We start from the raw sequence: 19,620 nt of genomic DNA on the forward strand, positions 1-19,620 counted from the left end.
CAGTTACGGGATATTGCATCTTCATTAGCAATTCTTTAGTTTCTTGAAAAACCAAGAAACAAAACACGGTGTCCATATCTTCTTCCGAAGTTGAGTATAGGGCACTTATTTCCACCACATGCGATTTACAATGGCTCATTTATTTGCTATCTGATCTACGGATTTCCTGTTCAAAGCAACATGTCCTATATTGTGATAATCAAAGCGTACTCCATATTGCTGTTAATCCAGTTTTTCATGACCAAGCATCAAGAAATTGATTATCATCTGTGAGAAAGCTCAATCAGGACTTATGCATTTCTTCCTCCAACTAACTTGCAGACATGTTTACAAAAGCCCTTCCTCCTCGCCTATTTACTATTAATTTATTCAAGTTGGAGTTGCTTGACATTCACACACCACCCACTTGTGAAGGGGTAAAACAAAAGAAGCTCAATGCTTTTTTGGCCTAATCCATTCCTCAACCTTCAGCATATTCTTAACATCTTTTCTATTATATTTGTTGTAAATATTAGTAGCTTCTAAATAGTATTAACTATATATTATATCAATATTGTTTTATTCTTTTATTTGTTTTGTCCTTGTTAATGCTTATCTAAGAGGATCTCATTTTGTATATATATGACTCACATTGAGATGATTAATTTACTAAATATTTTATCATTTAATTCTGTTTTACACACTTGTCCTTTTCTCTTTTAATAAAAATTAAATTAAATTACATAAATTATAGGCGATAATAAACTTAAAAATATAAAGATAATAATTGTTGCTATTATTTTGACACATGGCATTGCTTGTAATAGAGAATTAATTTTTTTAAAAAAATAAAGCTATTTGTCACGTAATTAAAAACACTTTAAATTAAGAATTTATTTATTTTTTACATTTTTTAATGAATAATCTGTATAAAATCTTTAGCTGAAAGTCCCCTTATAGCATATCCGGTACTTGGAGAAGTTGACATTCCATTCTTCTCACCTCCATCGTATCTCGTGCATTGGAAGTTATTTTGATTGGTAGTAAACTGCGAGGATTTTATTTTATTTTTTTGTCTTAAAAACAACCATATTCAAATTTGGGCCAGAAATTAATAAAGCCCAAAAGAGATAAAGTTTAAATGAATGAAGGCCCAATAGGATCCATGGACACGTGTACAGAAGATAAAGCGATTCATCTTCTTGCTGAAGCTGAAGCGTAGCTTCAATGGCCGTGAATTTTCGCGCAGTTTCTGTTGCGCTGAAAAGGTTCACTCCGTTTCATTCCCCCATTTGGCCTTTGAGGAAGAGTGGTTTCTGCTGCAAGATGTCGACCGAATCACCTCCCTTGTCTCACTGTATCACGCTGCCGAATAAACAGAACGAACCTGTTCATATTGTTGCTGCACCCGGGGTTTCCCGTTCTGATTTCTGGTCTGTTATATTACATTTTCTCTTTTTCTACTAGATTTTTTTGGCAGGAAAACTTTTTATTATGATGCTGGCATAATCGTTAAGCAAAACTTTTGGTAAAATCATGTTCCTTTTTTAATAAAAATTTCAAATGCAGTCTGTTTTGTGTTGATTCAAACTATAAACTGGAATGTTTCAATTTTAATTAGCCAAAATTATTTTATAGTGATACGAGCAAAGCGTTGATGTAATTCACTTGGTTTTAATCTGAATCAAATTATAAAGAAGTAGAAGTTCTATTCAGTTAGGTGCTAGATTTTCGTTGATTTTCTATGACTAATATCTTGTAGCTGTGGTCCTTTTTGGTTTGGTTTTTGATATTTCCGCTTCCAGGAGTGCTATTGAATCCTCTTTATTCAAGCAGTGGTTGCATAACTTGCAAACTGAAAATGGGGTTCTATCCGATGGTACCATGGCTCTGAGACAAGTTCTAATTCAGGTAATCAAAGAATTCAGCTAACAAGATTGATGAAAGACATTCTGTCGAAGAAAGAGGTTTTCTCTGCATTCCATATCCGAAAGTTTAGAATATATGGCAAGAAAATTATTTGATGTTGCCAACATATATGTTTGCTTCACTGTTTGATGTAAGGACTAAACTAAGACTGTAATCCATAGAAGACTGCCATTGCAAAAAATGTAGTTATAAAGCATTTGTAGACTATCAAGAAGAATATCTGATCTGAGATTTTGAGTATGGGTGAATGGTGGTGATCTCACCTGTGGCAGCTGAATGCTGAATGTCTCCTTCACAGTGGTGATGTCTGGAAGCAATGGAGGAGGGGGGTGATGTACGGAATTTGCATGACACTTTGACACTCAAATTTGCAAAGGTTTGGGGAATGAGGAAGAATATATGCTCAAGTGATCCTACCTGGATTCCTAGCCATGCTTTTATACAGAAGTTGTAGTATCCAACTAGTAGTCTTCCTCCTTGGTCTGATAAGGCTGTGAAATGGTGGTAGCTTCCCCTTTGGAGACAAGTTTCCAAAATCTACGGATGTCTATCATGGATCAATTAAGGAGATGTGTTGGATCCTATTGAGCTCAATCTGATTTTGATCATGTTGGGTCTTTGTTTAGTAAACTATCCCAAAACAATGTTGTTTTTTATCGTATAAGAAATTGTTACTTGTCATTTGAAGTAAAATGATATTTGATTTATATCCTTGGTTTATTTATGCTTCCCGAGAAATAAACATAAATTTGGTGGAATTTTTTTGGTATAAACAGGGAGTAGACATGTTTGGAAAGCGCATTGGGTTTCTCAAGTTCAAAGCTGACATTTTTGACAAACAAACTGGGAAAAAGGTATCAGATGATTTGTACAAAAGCTTTTTAATGTGTTAATTATGGCAATGAGCTATATGAATCAGTATGCTTATTGTATTGTCCTTTTCTCTAAATACTATTAAACATTGGCATCAGACAGATGCTTTGGTTCCATTTTTTTCATTTGTTGTATGGCGATGTCTAAACAGTTGATTCTACATGCTGGAAATAAAGCATAGGATGCATTTGTTTTATAGTTATCTTAAATTTCAAGGTATCTTGGATATAAGATGCATAAGTATTTAGGATTCCCATGTTTTTATAACAATATGTTCATATTCTCTTTCTCTGGCATGTCTGACTGCCCATGGTAATCTCGTAGCCTGGTATCAAACAAAAAACATCTTTCTTTGGAATCCAAGATGGTTGGATTCCACCTAATGCTGATTTCTTTCTTTTATAGTAAAGTAAACCATGATTAGGTTCCAGGTATCGTATTTGCAAGAGGACCAGCTGTGGCCGTGTTGATACTTCTGGAATCAGAGGGTGAGACATATGCTGTTCTTACTGAACAGGTAGATGGCGGTTGTTACCTTGCTGTGTCTTTTTTGAGCAATTATAACTGTAGTTTATTGTTATCCCTATTTTTATGTTGGATATTCTTATTTATCAGGCAAGGGTTCCTGTTGGAAGAATTATTTTGGAATTGCCAGCTGGAATGTTGGATGATGACAAGGGTGATTTTGTTGGCACTGCAGTTCGCGAGGTCTATTTCTTATTGGCCTCTCACCCGCCCTAGTTATACTGAAAGTGCATGTTTTATGGCCTTTTCACTTGCATGTCAGACATTTTTTTTATTTGTCTTCCCTAGTGATGTAACTAACTTATCCACACTATGTATGATTTCGTGTATTTATGACTTTGATAGGTTGAAGAAGAGACTGGCATCAAGTTAAACATAGAAGACATGGTTGACCTAACTGCTTTCCTCGACTCCACAACTGGATCCAGAGTTATCCCCTCTCCTGTAAGTTTTTAGCCTTTTGCAAGAGGATCTCATTGTTCTTTTTGCTTTTTCAAGTTTCATAATCTGTGCTTCGCAAAGAAGTTAGCCATTTTGTCAAATAAAAAACTTTTGGTTTCATGTCGTATGTTTTGTAAAATTTGCAATAATTCAGTATGGTAATATGAAATTATGAATATTGTTAGTATATAAGATAATATCTCATCATATGATTCATATCTTATAGTATCTGAAATTAACCTTTAGGATGAGTTTTTCTATTTCCTCATTATATGTCAAGATTGGTTCTATGTTTCCTTATCCCATGTGATTTGTTTCCCTAACAACTAAATATTATGATTAACATAAATCAGGATTAATATTCTACGTTTCATACACACATTAATGCATTGTAATGCTTTTCATTAATAATAGTATGCAGTCTCTAATCTCTATTGGATACTTAAAACCCTATTATTTCAACCAGTGTAGTTTAGTGCACGTCACTGTTGTTTTATGTTTAGATGAGATGTTTCATTTAATAATCAATGAGCATGTAACTCAACTTCTGTTAATTTGAAGCTAATCTAAGAAGTAATTATTGTGCAGATGAGACTTGTACCACTGTTAACTGAAAATAGTATATTCCTAAGTAAACTTTGAATCAAATTAATTGACGACTAGATTTTACTTCAGAAACTGTTGAAATTATCTCAATACTAATATTCTTGTACATTTAGCTGACAGAGATCTTTCTTATTGCTTCATCACATGGACATCTTATTTTCCCCGTTTCTTTTTCTCTTTTGTGGTAAGGGAGGGTGTGACGAAGAAATCAGTATCTTTCTGTACAAAGGGCGTGTTGATAAAGAGATAATCACACAGCTACAGGGTAAAGAGACTGGCCTTAGGGAACATGGGGAGTTGATTAAGTTGCGTGTAGTACCATATAATAAACTTTGGCACAGTACAGCAGATTGCAAGGTTCTGGTGGCTGTTGCGCTGTTAGAAATGGCTACGAAAGAAGGGCTATTGCTTCCGTTGTCTGCATAAATTTTGTAGCTTGTTGTGGCCTGTGGTACTGGTTAGAGGAAGATAGAAGACTTTTAATAAATTTATTGAAATTTGATTTTTTTATGGACCGTGTTTTTACTTCACAAACAAAGTTGAGAGGAAGAAATTTTTCTTTTGAGAAAATTCCATTAGGTGTGTCTAGTACTAAGTGTAAGAATCAAGTCTCATGGATGTTACTTTTTGCAACTTTTTTTATCTTACGAAAATAAAATTCCAAATCTTTTACTTATCATTTTGCGCCCTTTTTGTGCTAATCTACACCTTTTTTTTAATCTTTTGAAAATAAAATTTCAAAGCTTTTACTAACTTCCAAAAATAAAATTTTGGAAGTTGCTTTCTGAATTTAATGTTTGAAAGATAGTTGCAAGTGTCCCTTACCGAGATTCTTTGTTACAGCCTCGTTCTTTATTCTCTTTAAGCTTGTATTTGTTTGATATTATTCAAAAGATGATATACAGAGCGTCTCTCTGTGTGAAGATTGAAATTCGGTTTCGAATAAAAATCATGATTTGATATACTATCAACGTGATTTTATCGAAGTAAAATACCGACAGTCCTATGGCTCATGGAATTACGGGGTCAAGAGAACGAGTTGATGACATTTTCTCAAATTTTAGGCAATAAAACATTTCTAAGATTCTGTACTTATACTACTATAGCAAGTATCATATTTTTTCTCGACTCAGAAGGTATATTCTTCTCGTAACCATTATAACAGCGGAATTTAGCTAAACTTGAACAAACATTAAGAAGCCAAACTTTAGAATGAGATGCTGCAACCCCATTTCTTGTGAGTTGAGGAATTTCACCAATAAAAGTAATGTGCATATTTTTAAATTCTTAGGTCAAATATTTAAACAAAAAAAAAGTATTTTAAACCCCCTAAGGCGTTCGTTCCCTTAATATTCTTCGTCACTAATAATATGGATTCAATCTATTGTACATTTTTAAAAATATATTAATATATTAGTAAATTGTCTGCAATAATTAATAAAACTCTTTAACAATTTATTAAACTACGTAAATTTAATGATTCCTTGGCTTATTGTACGTGTGTGAGTGGGGAGGAGTTCTTACAAAATTAACAACCATCTTAACCACAAAAAGTTTATAACTAAAGAAAAGAAATTTAATGTTAATGACAGACTTGGTGAATTGCTTTCCAAAGGGTGTATAGTCCTCAAAATATGAAGTACTGATGGGTTACAAGGTAACCAAATTACAATGCTTTGTTTAAAGGGAACTTCTTCATCAGACCTTGCTAGTAACAAAATCTCTATCACTTGCCTCCCATATGGTGGTGCCATCGCAGGTACAGAGTCTTTTATAGTTCTCCCCCACTCCCGCACTTCTGGCAACCACAGCAGCAGCTATACCGGGTTTTGATTTATCCTCAGTTGCATATATCACCACAGATCGTCCGATAAGATCAGCCACCCTCAGCTTTTCTTTGACCCCAGTGTACAATGCCTCACCCTTTTCGTTAGCATCCAGTGTTCCCAGGTCGCCAAGTGGCTGAAAATCCAGTCAAGCCACAAGCAACCCTCAATAAGTTGGGTTTGAAATCATCAAAATATGGAAATAATTTGATTTGATTTGGAATTTAATTCAGGTTTAGAACTCATAATAACAAATAGAATTTGAATTGAATTTAAAATCAAATTTCATGTTTGAAACAACAAAAAATTATACTGACTTCATAATACTAACTTAATCACCCTTATTGAATTAACTAATAACTGAAAAAAATGTCAACTGGAACAATTAAAACTAAAATCCTCTCATTAAAAAAACTGAAAACAAAGAAAAACATATCAATTAAAACTGATAATTGCCAATAAGTTTTTATTTGTACACAACTGAAATAATAAAAAACAAACATTTCAAACCATATCAGTTCCTATTTTCGAACTTCCAATCAAAGAATTTCATTTATACATTGAATCAATTACTAAATTATTTGGCACAATACATACTCAGGATTTCTAAAATTTACCATCACTCTATCAGTAAGAGAACAACGGTCAAGGACATAAGACTGCAAGTGACTGTGTGATGGCCATCTTTACTATATCATAAAAGGTATGCCAACAATTAACACTACTCAAGTAGAGGCAAGGGAGCAGGGAATGCATTCATCAAGTGGTAGGATAGGTTTTAAAAGTTATTTGTAGCTTGAGGAAAAATATTTCAGGCATTTTATGTGTCTGTGAGTCCTCCTACCTACTCAACCCCCTAATGAAACTATACTAGATTTGTGGCCGAATAAAATTTCAGTAATACCATGTCAAACATCACATTAGAGGAAAACAGCGGCCTCAATCAACAGAAATATTTACAAACTTTATTAGACATCATGATGCATCCATACTTTTCTGATTTCAAAAGAATAATTCATCATCCTAACCGTTCTAGTGTTTTGTAATAATATATATACCAGTCATCAATCCTTAATGGAAATATGATTACACGATGTCAGGAAAATAGTTGTTGTTCAGAAAAAATGTACATGGAAAAGCAAACCTCTTTACTGTTTTCCTCATTTATTGGATTGAACGTTTTGCCAGTGCTTGCTGCACCTCTAGTCAGATCTCCAAACTCATTAATAGACCAACCATGCTTTCCTGGCGACAACCCGCTGAAGCTGGCTTCGATCCTAGCCAATTCCATATTCACTTGGGCCAGGCGAACAACACCAAAAATATCTGGACCTTTGAATTCAGAAACAGCAGCAGATATTAAAAAGTCTGCAAAGCAGAAGAAGATTTAACTACATCAGAGGTGATACAATAGCTGAAAACATGAACAGAAGTGAAAAACATATTGCTGACAAGTGACAATCATATTAACTGAAATTGAGGAATATAGGAAATGTTGATAGCAAAGGAAAGACATGCTTATACACAATTGTCATATTGTGTAACAATGCTATAGCAAGATGATCAAATGAGGAAATCGGGAGACATCAGACAACTAAACAAGAGTTGTTCTTGAAAAAAAGAAATGATAAAACGTCTAGCATTAAGCTGCAGTCAAAGCAAAAACAAGCTTATGCCATATTAGGGTTGATAAAGAGAATATACAGGCAAGTTGGTGAGAAACATAGTGAGGTGATGACAGATGAACAGACAAAACTTAGTGAATTCATAAAATTGACTACCACATTATCTTGCTCAAGGAAAGAAACAACTATAGTTGTTTGCAACCTTATTTGCCTAACGGACTATGTTGCCAGCTGAGTCAAAATCCAGCAGTTTCCTTCATTCTTCCAGGTAAATTGATGACACATGTTACAAAATCACCCAATAGCTCATATTTCATGGAAGAATAAATTTCGAAGTGTAAGAAAATAATACAATCAAAGATGAGGGGAGGAGAAACAGCAATCTAGTTAACTTTTTCACTAAAGTAAAAGAAAGACTACTGGAAATTGATTGGTGTGTTGTTCTAGCTCTATCATTACTAGCTCTTGATGATAAGAAGAAATCGAAACCCTATATAAGATATTCTACTGCTTCAGTAAAATAAAAAGAAACTGACAAATAATAAAAAAAATGGTACAAGCTAGAAAAAGAATGTAAAAGGGACAGTGTCCCATATAATAAGATCATTCTCAATCTTCAACCAGAAATGCATATACATATACATATACATATATAAACAAGGTCATTGAATCTCTGTAATTGTGGATCATATGGCAAATATATTTGGAATTCAATCTTACCGGCAAATTATTAAAAAATTATTGATTCTAAGAGCTGATGCTCTAATTTTGAGTTTTTGTTTATTATATTATGGAATTGCAACAAAAGTGAAGATAAATGTAAGAGGAACCTAGGGTTTTAATGAGAAGACGGTTTGAGCAATGGTTTCAATGTTAATGGTAGGTACAATGTAAGCCATTTGTTGTTTGGTTATAAATGTATCAACATCCAACTTGACACTGGAGAAACTGCCCGTGCTTGATCTTCAGGACAAAAAGTAATCACATAGAAATTAGTATGGGAATCACTTAAAGAATTGCCTATTAAAAAGAAAAGGACCTTATTTCTCTCTCTGTAACAGCAATAAAGGATGTAGAGAAACTAACTACCGTCGCAAATAAGCTGTTTCAACGACCATACAAACTCATAGGTTTAAAAGGTGATGTGCAGCTGCGAGACAATCTCCAAATAAACTACACTAATATCTCACTTCATAATTATCAGACCCATTATTCCAAACAAACAAACAAAAGAGTAAACCCCTGCCCTTCAATTTGCAGATTTTATAATCTCACGTGCAAGATGATTAATACAGAAAAGGTCATACTCATAGATACACTCATAGTCATTAAGAATTAGTGCTAAAAAATTTTCAACCAAAAATCATGACAGCAAGAAATTGAGCGGCAAACCTTCAGGCACTCCTTGTCCAATTAATCGGGCTTTTCTACCAGTCTGCTCCAAAGCTTCAGTCATAATCTTCACCGGCGTTGATCCAAGAATCCTTACAACCTGATTGCCCAAGTCCACCTCTACGTTCTTAACTCCTGAAAAAAAAAAAGCAAGATGACCAGAATTACATCAAGATGGAAATCAACGGCGCGTTAAAACCAAATGATTTGTGAATTGATTTAATTCAATTTAATTTGCAGAAATGAAGTCAAATAAATCCAATTCCATGGACGTTGTAAGTAGAAGAAATAAATTGGTAAAGTATATGACGCGAGCTACACCTACCTTTAATCTCGTTCAACTTATTTTTGACCGCATTAACACAACCTTCACATTTCATATCCACCATGTATTCCGTCTGAAATCAAATTAACCAATAAGATTTATAGTCGCAGAGAAATAACGAAAGAAGAGAAGATGGTTAAACTGACCAATAACTCGGGCAAGACAGTGTTGGGCTGCGAGGGAAAAAGAATAGAATCAAGAGATGAAATAGTAATTGAAAAATAAAGAGGAAAATGGAGAGAAAAGAATGGGGAACCTGAGAAGAGAGATTGGTGTCCATGTGGATAGCAGAGGGAGGGGTAGCAAATGTTTTGACAAGGCACAACCTGTTAGAGGGATTGGGGGATTGTGAAGAGCGAGGGAAAGAAGAAGAAGATGATGATGATGATGAAAGAGAAGAGAAGGCGAAAGCTGCAGGGATGGCAGCTACAGCTGTTGCAGTTGTTACTACTGACCTCAGAAATGCCATTTTACTCAAATTATTCTTTCTTTATTATACAATGCATTCAATTTGAGGGTAGCTTTTGGGGCTGCTCAGTGCTCGCCTCAGTACGTCTTCTAGAGTCATCCACACCTCCTCCCCCTTCTACCTTTTTCTACTTTCCTTATTCATTCATTTCCATTTTGTTATCTTACCTTTGTTTATTATTTTTAAGTACTTTTTAAAATATTTAAATATTTTCTAAAACATAATATTAAAAAACTAAATGCTAATTAGCGCTTCAGATTGTAGTTAAAAAATATATAAGTAGAAATTTATTTATATATATATATATATATAATAAATACATGATTTTTTTATACATCCTAACATAATTTTTAATAAAAATATTTTTTATTTATTTTTTACCAGTATCTTTAAAAAATTAATTCAAAATATAATATAAAAAGTGGTAAAAACAGTTTTTTTCCAAAATTTTTACTATTTCTTTTTTTATCAAGAAATTTTTATTTATTAGAGTCTATGTAAATCAACTCAAAGGAATGCAGAGGCCCAAACCTACAGCCCAACATTAAAGCAATGTACCTGAAACGAGAAGGCTATTATTGTTGACCAAAAATCACACACACACAGAAAGAGAGCCTGAAGCAACGATACTAAAGTAATACGGAAGTTACTTTTTGCACTCCTTTGTTTACTTAATACACGACCCTTTTAAAAAATCTTTTTTACAGCACCCTTCATTATTTAAAAGATATTCCAAAAATTATTGCATTTTGAAATTTTGTTTACGGTGGGCATTCTGAAAATAAAATTTGAGTGACAGTCATTAAAGGAACCATACTCCTAACCTCTTCTCCATTATATCATATAGTCAAACAAACAAAATAATCAATCATCAATTCTTCATCACGAATATTACAATGAGGGGAAAAAAATAGAGAATAGAAAGAGTATACAAAAGAAATGACTAATAGCCACTAAAGGATCCATGTTCCCAACTCTCTCTTTCACTTTAAATTTGTTTTCAGGATTTATTGGATATTTTCATTTTTCTCATTCCCACTTTGAAACAGAAGGGCAATTTTGAAATAAAATAAATATAAAAATTAGAGGAAGTGCAATTAGTTTTTTAAAAAATGCAAAAAACAACTCCCAAATAATAAAGAAGTCGACTAAGACAAGCACAACTCTTTCACATGCATTTTTTTAAAAAAAAGAGAGAGAGAGAACAAAAAGTAAAAGAGGAAGTTTATTTTTTCTAGTTACACGAGATTTCACTTTGATAATAACAAGAGCAAACATATATTTAGTTTTTTTGAAGTTATTAATTATTTTTTGTTTTTAATTTGTATATATTTTAAATAAACATACTGCATTTTAATTATTATTTTTAAAGTATTATTATATCTTTTTGTTAAAGATTACGATTTTCTATTATATCATATAAGTTTCAATTTTAATATTTGACATAAATATTGTTGGGCTAATTTTGAAACATCAATCTCACCGTTATTTTAAAAATTGCTTAATTACAATCTGATGGGTTTTATTTTTTTAATGAAAGATGCATTTTTATTTTATTTTTCTTGGTCGAAAAGTTGCACTTTGTTAAAAGGGGAAAAAGGTGGAGGGTAGTCCATTTAGCCCTTTAAATTATTTAAAGAGTTTCCTATTCTTCCCAGAAGGACCAATGAAAATAAATATAATTGAAGCTGTTTTTAAGATCCAGAATATCACCTGTTATGGTCCCAACAATAGATAGATTGGTGCAACTTTTTTGAAGAGATGAAACAATTGACTGAGCATCACTTTTCAATGTCACTCTGTTGCAACCCCAAATAAGCAGTAGTTGTCGGGTCACCATGCAATCCGATGATTTTGATACGTTAAAAACTAATAAATATATTTCTGAATAGATTAATTAATTTTAATTTTTATAGAGATTTATTTAAAGGATTAAATTTATTAATTTATTAAAGATAATTTTATTAATCTATTATCAGTTTAAAAGAGTAAGTGATACCTTAAAAAAATTGTGTGTTAAAACATAAGTTTAATTAACGACTTTTTTTAAAAAATAAGGCAGACTTGTTTTTAATAAAGCATACCTTAACTTATTTCATTTCCAATTATTGTTCTTGAATTTTTTTTTTATCTTTATAAGTAGTAATATCATAAAATAATATGAGAGAATTAATTGTTTAAAATAGAATAAAATTTAAATGAAACATAACAGTTTTATCTCAACTTATTCATCTATTTTTTCCTCTAAATTTCAAAGAACATGAGATATAATAAACTATTAATTTTAAATTTGTAGAAATAAAATTTTATTTTATCATAAAATATATACCCAATTATATAATAAACTAAAATAAAGGTGAAACATTATTTAAAATTCTTCCTAGAATCAATGTACAATATTTCATGTTACTCAATTTTAAAAATAAAAAATCTCTAAATGAATATATATATATATATATATATATATATATATATATATATTGAAAATACAAATATTTTACAGCTTAAGTAAATCAGAAGATTTTTTATTTCAGAATGAATTTCTGCCATTACTGTCTTATCAGTAGTACAATGTAAGAAGAGGGAAGGTTCCACCTGATAACGCTAAATCTTAATACTGAAATTTTCAGGAAAAGAAAAAATAAAATATCCCAAACATTTTTACATTCGGGACAAATTATTTTAATTCCGTATCTTTGTCTCTACTAACAACATAGAATAATATGAGAGAATTAAACTTTTAAACAGTTTGAAACATGATTCAATTAAAAAAATGATAAAATATTTCAATTTATTCATCTAATATTTTTCTCCTCTCAATTTCAGGAGTATTAAATGTATTTATTTTATTTATTTTATTTTTATTAGTCATTTTATTTTTTCAAATAATAAAATGAAATTGTCATTTATATCATCATAAAATATCCACACAATAATATAATAATTTTGCTAAAGGTATATATGATGATTTTAGTATTACTTTTTCTTCTTGGAAGTTTAAACTAAAGTTAAATTATTTTTTGCTAATAACGTTAAATTATTTAAAATACCGTAATAACTGCACTTGTATATTTAACAAGTAAATAAGATTTGTAAATGTTTTATTTTGAAAAAAAAATGTTATTTTTAATTATATCTAATTTTTTTCATCTAAAATTAGTTAAATTAAACACACTTAAATATAAAGATTTGCTTTTGGAATGATTAAGAGAATTTGAACTTTTTATTTAAGAAAATCTAGCATTGATATTTCGTTCTGATAAGCAGGCAGTGGAGTAGCTTATATTCTTTTTTATTAGTGATACTGAATTCTTCGTAGAATCAATGTACAATTTCTGACTCAATTTAAAAAGCAGTAAATTGAATATGAAATTATTATTATTATTATTATATATATGAAGTAATTCAAAATATTTAATAATTTTATTTTATTATAAATTACACTAGGTATTGTCTTTACTGTTTGTATAATTTAAGAAGAGCGAAACTTCCTAAGGATTAGGCCAAATCGTAATATTGATAAACTCTTGAAAAAGAAAGGATATTTGAGATATCCTTAACATCTGTACATTCAGCGTATATTCAAATCAAACTCCCTGGAGTGCTCAAATAAGATTGCTGTGCGGATTATAGTGTTTTATCCATTTACTAAATATGCTTATTTTCAATAGCCATGTGTATGGATCAAACCATGATCCTTGAGCCGATGGGGTTGAGTTTAGTAGAAAAGGATGGTCTCCATAAAATATTAAATTTCGGCTAAAATTCTTTCTGAAGAAATGTTCACATATAACAGATCATATTTCAAGCATGATTGCTATTTGTGAAGAATGTTTGCGGAAAAAACACGCTGCTACATGTAGATAAATAATTAAGTTTACTTTTTGTAGTCTGCGAACGTTGATGGATTTGTTTTTCAAATAATAATAATAACAACAACAAATCACTTCATATAAATGCTGCAACCAAAAGCACCACGAATAACTCTATCTAAATGTTGACAAGAACAATGTCCTCTCAATACATAAACTTTTTACTCAATTGAATAAGAGGTTTCCAAAGGACAAAAAAAAAAAAAAAAGCAAATGCGATCAGATTACTGAATAATCAATGTATGAAAACACATATAACTTCAATAATATAATAGAAGCTTCGAAGGGTAACCTACCACCTTCCTAATTAAACAACATAGATGCCCAAAATAAGAGGAGGAAAGAAAGCCCGGAGAATGAGACTCTGCCTGCTCCTCCTTTGTCACCTCCAGGTGTTGCTGCAAGGCCAAAATTGCAGCAGGTTCGTGAGGGAAGAAATTGTCATTTGAAGATAATGGGAACTTCAACTATTTTCTATAGATGTGTACTTCTTAAGCAATCTCAAGCACATATTGACTTGAGAACGCCTAATAGCTTTATTATTATTTATTTTTTAAAAGGAAGGTTCATGATAAGCCTCATAATAAAAGATAAAACAGAGAACATTAAAAAAATAAGAAAAGGCCAAGGCATAATATAAAGATTATATTGGTGCATTTATATTTTAAATCCTACAACTAAATTAATTGAACTGATTTTGATGGGGTATAAACTAATATATGCCAACTATTGTATTATATTATTTATTAGTCTTGTTGTTGCTCGTATAATGATCACCGAAATCAATCCCAGTCCCCTGTCAGCGGGGGAGAGACAACTGGAAAATGAGAATACTGAATACGTGTCATTTGCATAAAATATTCAAAATTGGCGGGCATTAAAATAAATTGCAGGCTCCTGATCTAGACCGATTAATTTGAATATTTTGAAGGGTGGTGCCATTTCCAATTCCAATTCTCACAGTGTAAATGATTAGGTCTCGAGGAATGATTTTTTTTAGGCTATCATCAAATGACATTTGACTTCGAATTTACCTTTCTTATTTTTAATATTTAAATATTTTCAATCAACTTTAATTATAATTAATAAATTATTTGTATATTATCGATAAACTAATCTTCTGCCAATGAAGCTAACTTTTTTAAATAAATTATTGCAAATACATTTTTTGTATTTATTTCATCATTTAAATTACCTTTTCAGTTTTTCTTATATTTAACCGTAAAATTTATTATAAAAAACTAAAATTATTTGTAAAACTTATTAATAAAATTATAAAATCATGGAAGTCTATCATCACAACTAAATGAAGCTCAATGGATACAATAAATGTGGGGATGTTGAAAGGGTCTTACCTGGCGGTCCCCCTGAAGTAGGAGGTGGAGCTGTGCTGCCTGAAATTTTTGGAAAATAAAATACAACAAAATTAGTACTAATAAATGTTAAGAAAAAAATTGCAATTAATGCATTCACAGCGAAGGACCCGCATCAATCAATATGAAACAAATTATAGAATTGAGAATTGAACAACATCAAAACAAGTGCTTTGCGCAATTTCTTTTTCCCGCACTAGATCTAGAAAAATGATTCAATTTGTCTAAAACCCATAAAACTTGTAAGAATTTCAAAGATCATGAATCGAGTTACACACTACAAAACAAAATCCGGCTCAGAAAAGTTAACTGTAAAATTGATGAGGCAGAACAAAATTTTATAATAAAAAAATGAATCGAAAGGGTGCTAAGTGTTGTACTCTTTTGACAGCTGCTGATACCACTGGTGACACCGCAGTTGCGACTGAGTTGGAGAGCGTTATCGATACTGATATTGAAATTTTGAAGCAAGCCAGGGGTATTGAAAAGGTTGCAGAGGCATGAGAGTTGTGTTGCAACTGCGTTTTTGAGTGGGTCGCAGCAAGAATTGGGTGGGTGGGCTGAATTGTTGAGGTAGTCCAGACACGGAATCAGCTGCTGTGCGCAAGAGGGGACACCGCCTCCACTAGATTGCGCCTCTGCAGAGCTCGCCATCATCAACACAGTAGCCAACATCAACGATGCCAAACACATGCTGTTCCTTAACCCACTACCCATCGTTTTTCTGCTGTTTCCCTTTCCCACAAGAATGATCGTGTGGCAATTTTATTTCACTACCTTTTCCTTTTCTGTCTCTGGATCGGTTTTGTTTTGGAGGGTTGGTTTGGTAGCCGTGCGGTTCTTTTCCTGCTTTTATAGCTGCCATTGCTTCGCTGGCAAGGTGAGCTTACATGTTTTGACGAAACTCACCTACTATACATTCGACACGCGTGTTCTTAGGTCATCCCGTAATTAACAAAAGAGTGAAGCCGTTTTTCAGGCTAAAATGTAAACAGCAACGATATTTTGATTCAAAAAAAGTGTAATTTAAGAGATACGATGTAAGTAAATAAAAATTTATTAATTGGTATAAAATATTTAAAAAATGTATTTGTACGATTGCTAACATGTAAAAAATTAAGTTCGTATATTTTATCATGATGTTATCTTTTTATTAATTCTTTAACTAATATTTTTTTTCTTAAATATAGGTTTTTTATAGAAAGTTTGTTACGTGTTTTCTATAAGATTCCCTTCGAAGTTATTTATTGCATTAATTATTTTTTACTAAAATACTTTAAATAAAGACAAAATAATTAATTAGGTAAAAAATAAAATAATGGATCCAAAAAATTTCATTAAATAACATTGAAGACTCTCTTTAATAAAAAAAATTAAGTTCGTATATTTAAAAAATGTATTTGTACGATTGCTAACATGTAAAAAATTAAGTTCGTATATTTTATCATGATTAAAAAAAGATTTATGTTATCTTTTTATTAATTCTTTAACTAATATTTTTTTCTTAAATATAATTTTTTTATAGAAAGTTTGTTACGTGTTTTCTATAAGATTCCTTCGAAGTTATTTATTGCATTAATTATTTTTTACTAAAATACTTTAAATAAAGACAAAATAATTAATTAGGTAAAAAATAAAATAATGGATCCAAAAAATTTCATTAAATAACGTTGAAGACTCTCTTTAATAAAAATTAATTAAAAATTTGCAAGTTAACAAGCTAAAAATTCACAACTTACGAATAGTTCATTACATTAGAGCTATTTAATAAAATTAATTATACAATTAATTAAAATATATTAAAAAATTTAAATTTTAATCTTTTAAATAGATAAAAGATATTAACAATACATTATTTATTATTAACTAAAATTTATTCAAAATTAAAAAAATTAATTTAAAGTGAAAAAGTATAACTCGCATTATCTTTTTATAATTTTTAATAAATTATAACTAAAAGCAAACTTTGTATTACAAATAATATATTAGAAAATTATTGTTAGTATTAATCTTATTTTCAATTAATCAATTATGCATAGTTATATTTATTTTATTTTTGGTTTTATATTATTCACAAATTTACATAAAGCTTATAATTTATTATTTTTAAAAGTTAAGTTTTTTTTTTTGGGTATAAAGTTATTTTTCATGCTAAAATGTAAAGAGCAGTGATATTTTTATTTAAAAAATTGTAATTGAAGAGATGTAATGTAAATAAATAAGAAATTATTAATTTGCATAAAAAAATTAAAAATAACTAATCAAGTAAAAATAAAATAATAGATGCGAAAATTTTCATTAAATAACATTAAAGACTCTATTTAATAAAAACTAATTGAAAGGTTGCAAGCTAAAAAGTTAACAATTTACAACTTATGAATAGTTCATTACATTAGAGTTATTTGATAAAATTAAATATATAATTAATTGAAATATATTAAATAACTACAAAATTTTAAATTTTTATAATTTATCTAATGTCTTCATGTTTAAGAGTATAATGATACCTCATGTAAACAAACTATATATCGATTCAAATAAAATTTATTTAAGTAAATTTGACAAAATGTGATTTTAGCTTAAGCCAAAAAATTTACTTGAGTGAAATTAATAAAAAAAATATTTTTTACTTAAGTAAAAAAAATAAATAATTTAAGCAAAAATAAAAAATTTTGCTTAAGCCAAAAAAAGTAACAAGAAAACTAAAAGAAAAAAAGAGAAACAAAGGGTGAGAAGGATATAGGGACAAAAGCAAAAGAGAAAGAAGCTAAGAGAGAGGGGGAAAAAGCTGAATAAGTAGAGAAGGGGAAGAGGGGAGAAAGAGGAAAGAAAATTGGGTGTGAGTGAAAGAAGAAGAGATGGAGAAGGAGAGAGAAGTTGGGTGGGGGTGAAGTAGAGGAGATGAAGTGAGATGAGGAGGAAAAGATGAAAAAATGGTGGAGAAAAAAAAAGCTGGAATAAAAAGGAGATTATTTTGATTTATAACTTAATAAGTGATTGTTTTTATATCACTTAAATAATTTGTTTAATATCTTAACTAGTATCAAATAATATTTTTAAATATATCATAATTTTTTTTCATTTAATAGCATTATAAATATATTTTAAATAGTTAATAATATAAAATAAAATGTTGTGTACTTAAATAGAATGAATTATATTCTAAATTTATAACATAGTTTTTTATATATAGATTTTCAAATCATTTTAATAGATTTTATAATTAAACTCATGAACAAAGTTCTCTGCTTTGTTTAAGGTGCACTAATGAGATCATACTACTAATGTACCAAAAAAATATTATGCATCAACTAATTTTGATAAGTGAATAGTGATTTCAATACATAGTAAAAAAAAATTATTGAGTTCATCGTAGTTCCATAATACTTAAACTTTTTATATTAGTAAAATGAAAAAACTAATTATATTAGCAGCTCTATATATTATTGAAAATAGTTTTCTCCAACTGCATTACTAATGGTTAAATTATAGTTAAGAATAAAATAAAAAGTTTGAAAAGATTTAGGTGCGATAAACATAAATCAACAGTAGCTAAAGAAGTTATATAAAAAAACTTAAGGCATCTTACTATAATTAAAAAAATATTAAAAGTCAAATTAACATTACTTAGAATAACTTTATATAAACCAACTTTTAAAAGATATAAACTCTTTAAATTATGTTATCAAACACATTTTAAGATTATTTATAAAATTAATTGAAAGATTATAAATAATACTACCTCCAGCTTTTTTAAAAAAAAAATAAAAAAACTAAATTATTAAGACCAAGAAAAATAATTAAGTCAATTATATTTTTATAAATATAAATTTTATTTTAAGAATACTCATAATATTAAATAGTGTAGTTAGTAATTTATATATTTAATAATATTAATAAAAAAATATAAAAAAATTAATAATTAATACATCTTGAATCTATCATTTATTTTTTATAATAAAAATTAAAAAAATATTTAATTTTATTTTTTATAAAAAAAATCAGAAATAATAGTTTATAATCATAAGTTAGTTAAAAATTCACAATTATTTATAACTTATAAATAGTTTATTAAACTATCTTTTTAAAATTATTTTTCAAAAGCTATAAATTTATTATATTTATAATTATCAAATAACTTTAATAACTTATTAATAAAAATTAATAACAGGATTTCAAATTTTACTCTTATTTAAAATTAGATATTATCATATTTTTTTCACAGTATATTCTGTCATTACATTAAAAGTCAAGAAGTTTAAAAATTCAACATTCATAAAGGATATATATAATATTGATAAACATTTTTAAAACTATATAAAGTCTTATATCAAAGACCATGAAAAAATTTAAAAGATCTTACAAAAAGATAAAATAAAATAGGT

The 19,620-nt window shown here is 29.5% G+C and overlaps 3 protein-coding genes across 5 annotated transcripts; 1 reads left to right on the plus strand and 2 right to left on the minus strand.

Annotated features, from left to right (window-relative positions):
• Positions 1–1,199: 1,199 nt before the first annotated feature.
• On the plus strand, positions 1,200–5,026 carry LOC113850090 (nudix hydrolase 14, chloroplastic). Its single transcript, XM_027480454.1, has 7 exons — positions 1,200–1,412; positions 1,785–1,890; positions 2,685–2,762; positions 3,206–3,298; positions 3,397–3,489; positions 3,652–3,750; positions 4,543–5,026. The coding sequence occupies exons 1-7, from the start codon at positions 1,207–1,209 to the stop codon at positions 4,777–4,779; spliced, it is 912 nt and encodes a 303-aa protein (XP_027336255.1). The 5' UTR covers positions 1,200–1,206; the 3' UTR covers positions 4,780–5,026.
• Positions 5,027–5,792: 766 nt separating this feature from the next.
• Positions 5,793–10,119, minus strand: LOC113849349 (copper chaperone for superoxide dismutase, chloroplastic/cytosolic). 3 transcript variants are annotated; one of them, XM_027479208.1, is made up of 7 exons: positions 9,977–10,105; positions 9,778–9,847; positions 9,668–9,694; positions 9,522–9,594; positions 9,197–9,331; positions 7,324–7,547; positions 5,816–6,315 (listed from the first exon to the last, which is right to left on the minus strand). In XM_027479208.1, the coding sequence occupies exons 1-7, from the start codon at positions 9,988–9,990 to the stop codon at positions 6,052–6,054; spliced, it is 807 nt and encodes a 268-aa protein (XP_027335009.1). In that variant the 5' UTR covers positions 9,991–10,105; the 3' UTR covers positions 5,816–6,051. The 3 variants fall into 3 exon arrangements, with proteins under 3 accessions (XP_027335008.1, XP_027335009.1, XP_027335010.1); XM_027479209.1 differs by having other exon boundaries at positions 5,896–6,315; positions 7,324–7,511; positions 9,977–10,119; XM_027479207.1 differs by having other exon boundaries at positions 5,793–6,315; positions 9,778–10,102.
• A 3,832-nt stretch (positions 10,120–13,951) lies between these two features.
• On the minus strand, positions 13,952–16,051 carry LOC113850513 (lipid transfer-like protein VAS). The gene is made up of 3 exons (XM_027481075.1): positions 15,616–16,051; positions 15,218–15,256; positions 13,952–14,260 (listed from the first exon to the last, which is right to left on the minus strand). Exons 1-3 carry the CDS (start codon positions 15,950–15,952, stop codon positions 14,166–14,168), a joined length of 471 nt encoding a protein of 156 aa, XP_027336876.1. The 5' UTR covers positions 15,953–16,051; the 3' UTR covers positions 13,952–14,165.
• Positions 16,052–19,620: the final 3,569 nt, after the last annotated feature.

This window comes from Abrus precatorius, unplaced genomic scaffold (genome assembly GCF_003935025.1).
Source record: "Abrus precatorius isolate BTA unplaced genomic scaffold, Abrus_2018 Scaffold9, whole genome shotgun sequence".
NCBI classification, from domain to species: Eukaryota; Viridiplantae; Streptophyta; class Magnoliopsida; order Fabales; family Fabaceae; genus Abrus; species Abrus precatorius.

What these genes read in the sequence shown, in the direction of transcription:
- LOC113850090 (XM_027480454.1), top strand. Translation starts at nt 1,207, where the DNA reads ATGGCCGTGAATTTTCGCGCAGTTTCTGTTGCGCTGAAAAGGTTCACT. An exon ending in GTTTCCCGTTCTGATTTCTG is followed by an intron (nt 1,413 to 1,784) that starts GTCTGTTATATT and finishes TTCCGCTTCCAG; the next exon opens with GAGTGCTATTGAATCCTCTT. An exon ending in ACAAACAAACTGGGAAAAAG is followed by an intron (nt 2,763 to 3,205) that starts GTATCAGATGAT and finishes AACCATGATTAG; the next exon opens with GTTCCAGGTATCGTATTTGC.
- LOC113849349 (XM_027479207.1), bottom strand. Translation starts at nt 9,990, where the DNA reads ATGGCATTTCTGAGGTCAGTAGTAACAACTGCAACAGCTGTAGCTGCC. An exon ending in ACACCAATCTCTCTTCTCAG is followed by an intron (nt 9,695 to 9,777) that starts GTTCCCCATTCT and finishes TTTCCCTCGCAG; the next exon opens with CCCAACACTGTCTTGCCCGA. An exon ending in ATGAGGAAAACAGTAAAGAG is followed by an intron (nt 6,316 to 7,323) that starts GTTTGCTTTTCC and finishes CTGGATTTTCAG; the next exon opens with CCACTTGGCGACCTGGGAAC.
- LOC113850513 (XM_027481075.1), bottom strand. Translation starts at nt 15,952, where the DNA reads ATGGGTAGTGGGTTAAGGAACAGCATGTGTTTGGCATCGTTGATGTTG. An exon ending in TATCAGCAGCTGTCAAAAGA is followed by an intron (nt 15,257 to 15,615) that starts GTACAACACTTA and finishes CAAAAATTTCAG; the next exon opens with GCAGCACAGCTCCACCTCCT. An exon ending in TACTTCAGGGGGACCGCCAG is followed by an intron (nt 14,261 to 15,217) that starts GTAAGACCCTTT and finishes TTGGCCTTGCAG; the next exon opens with CAACACCTGGAGGTGACAAA.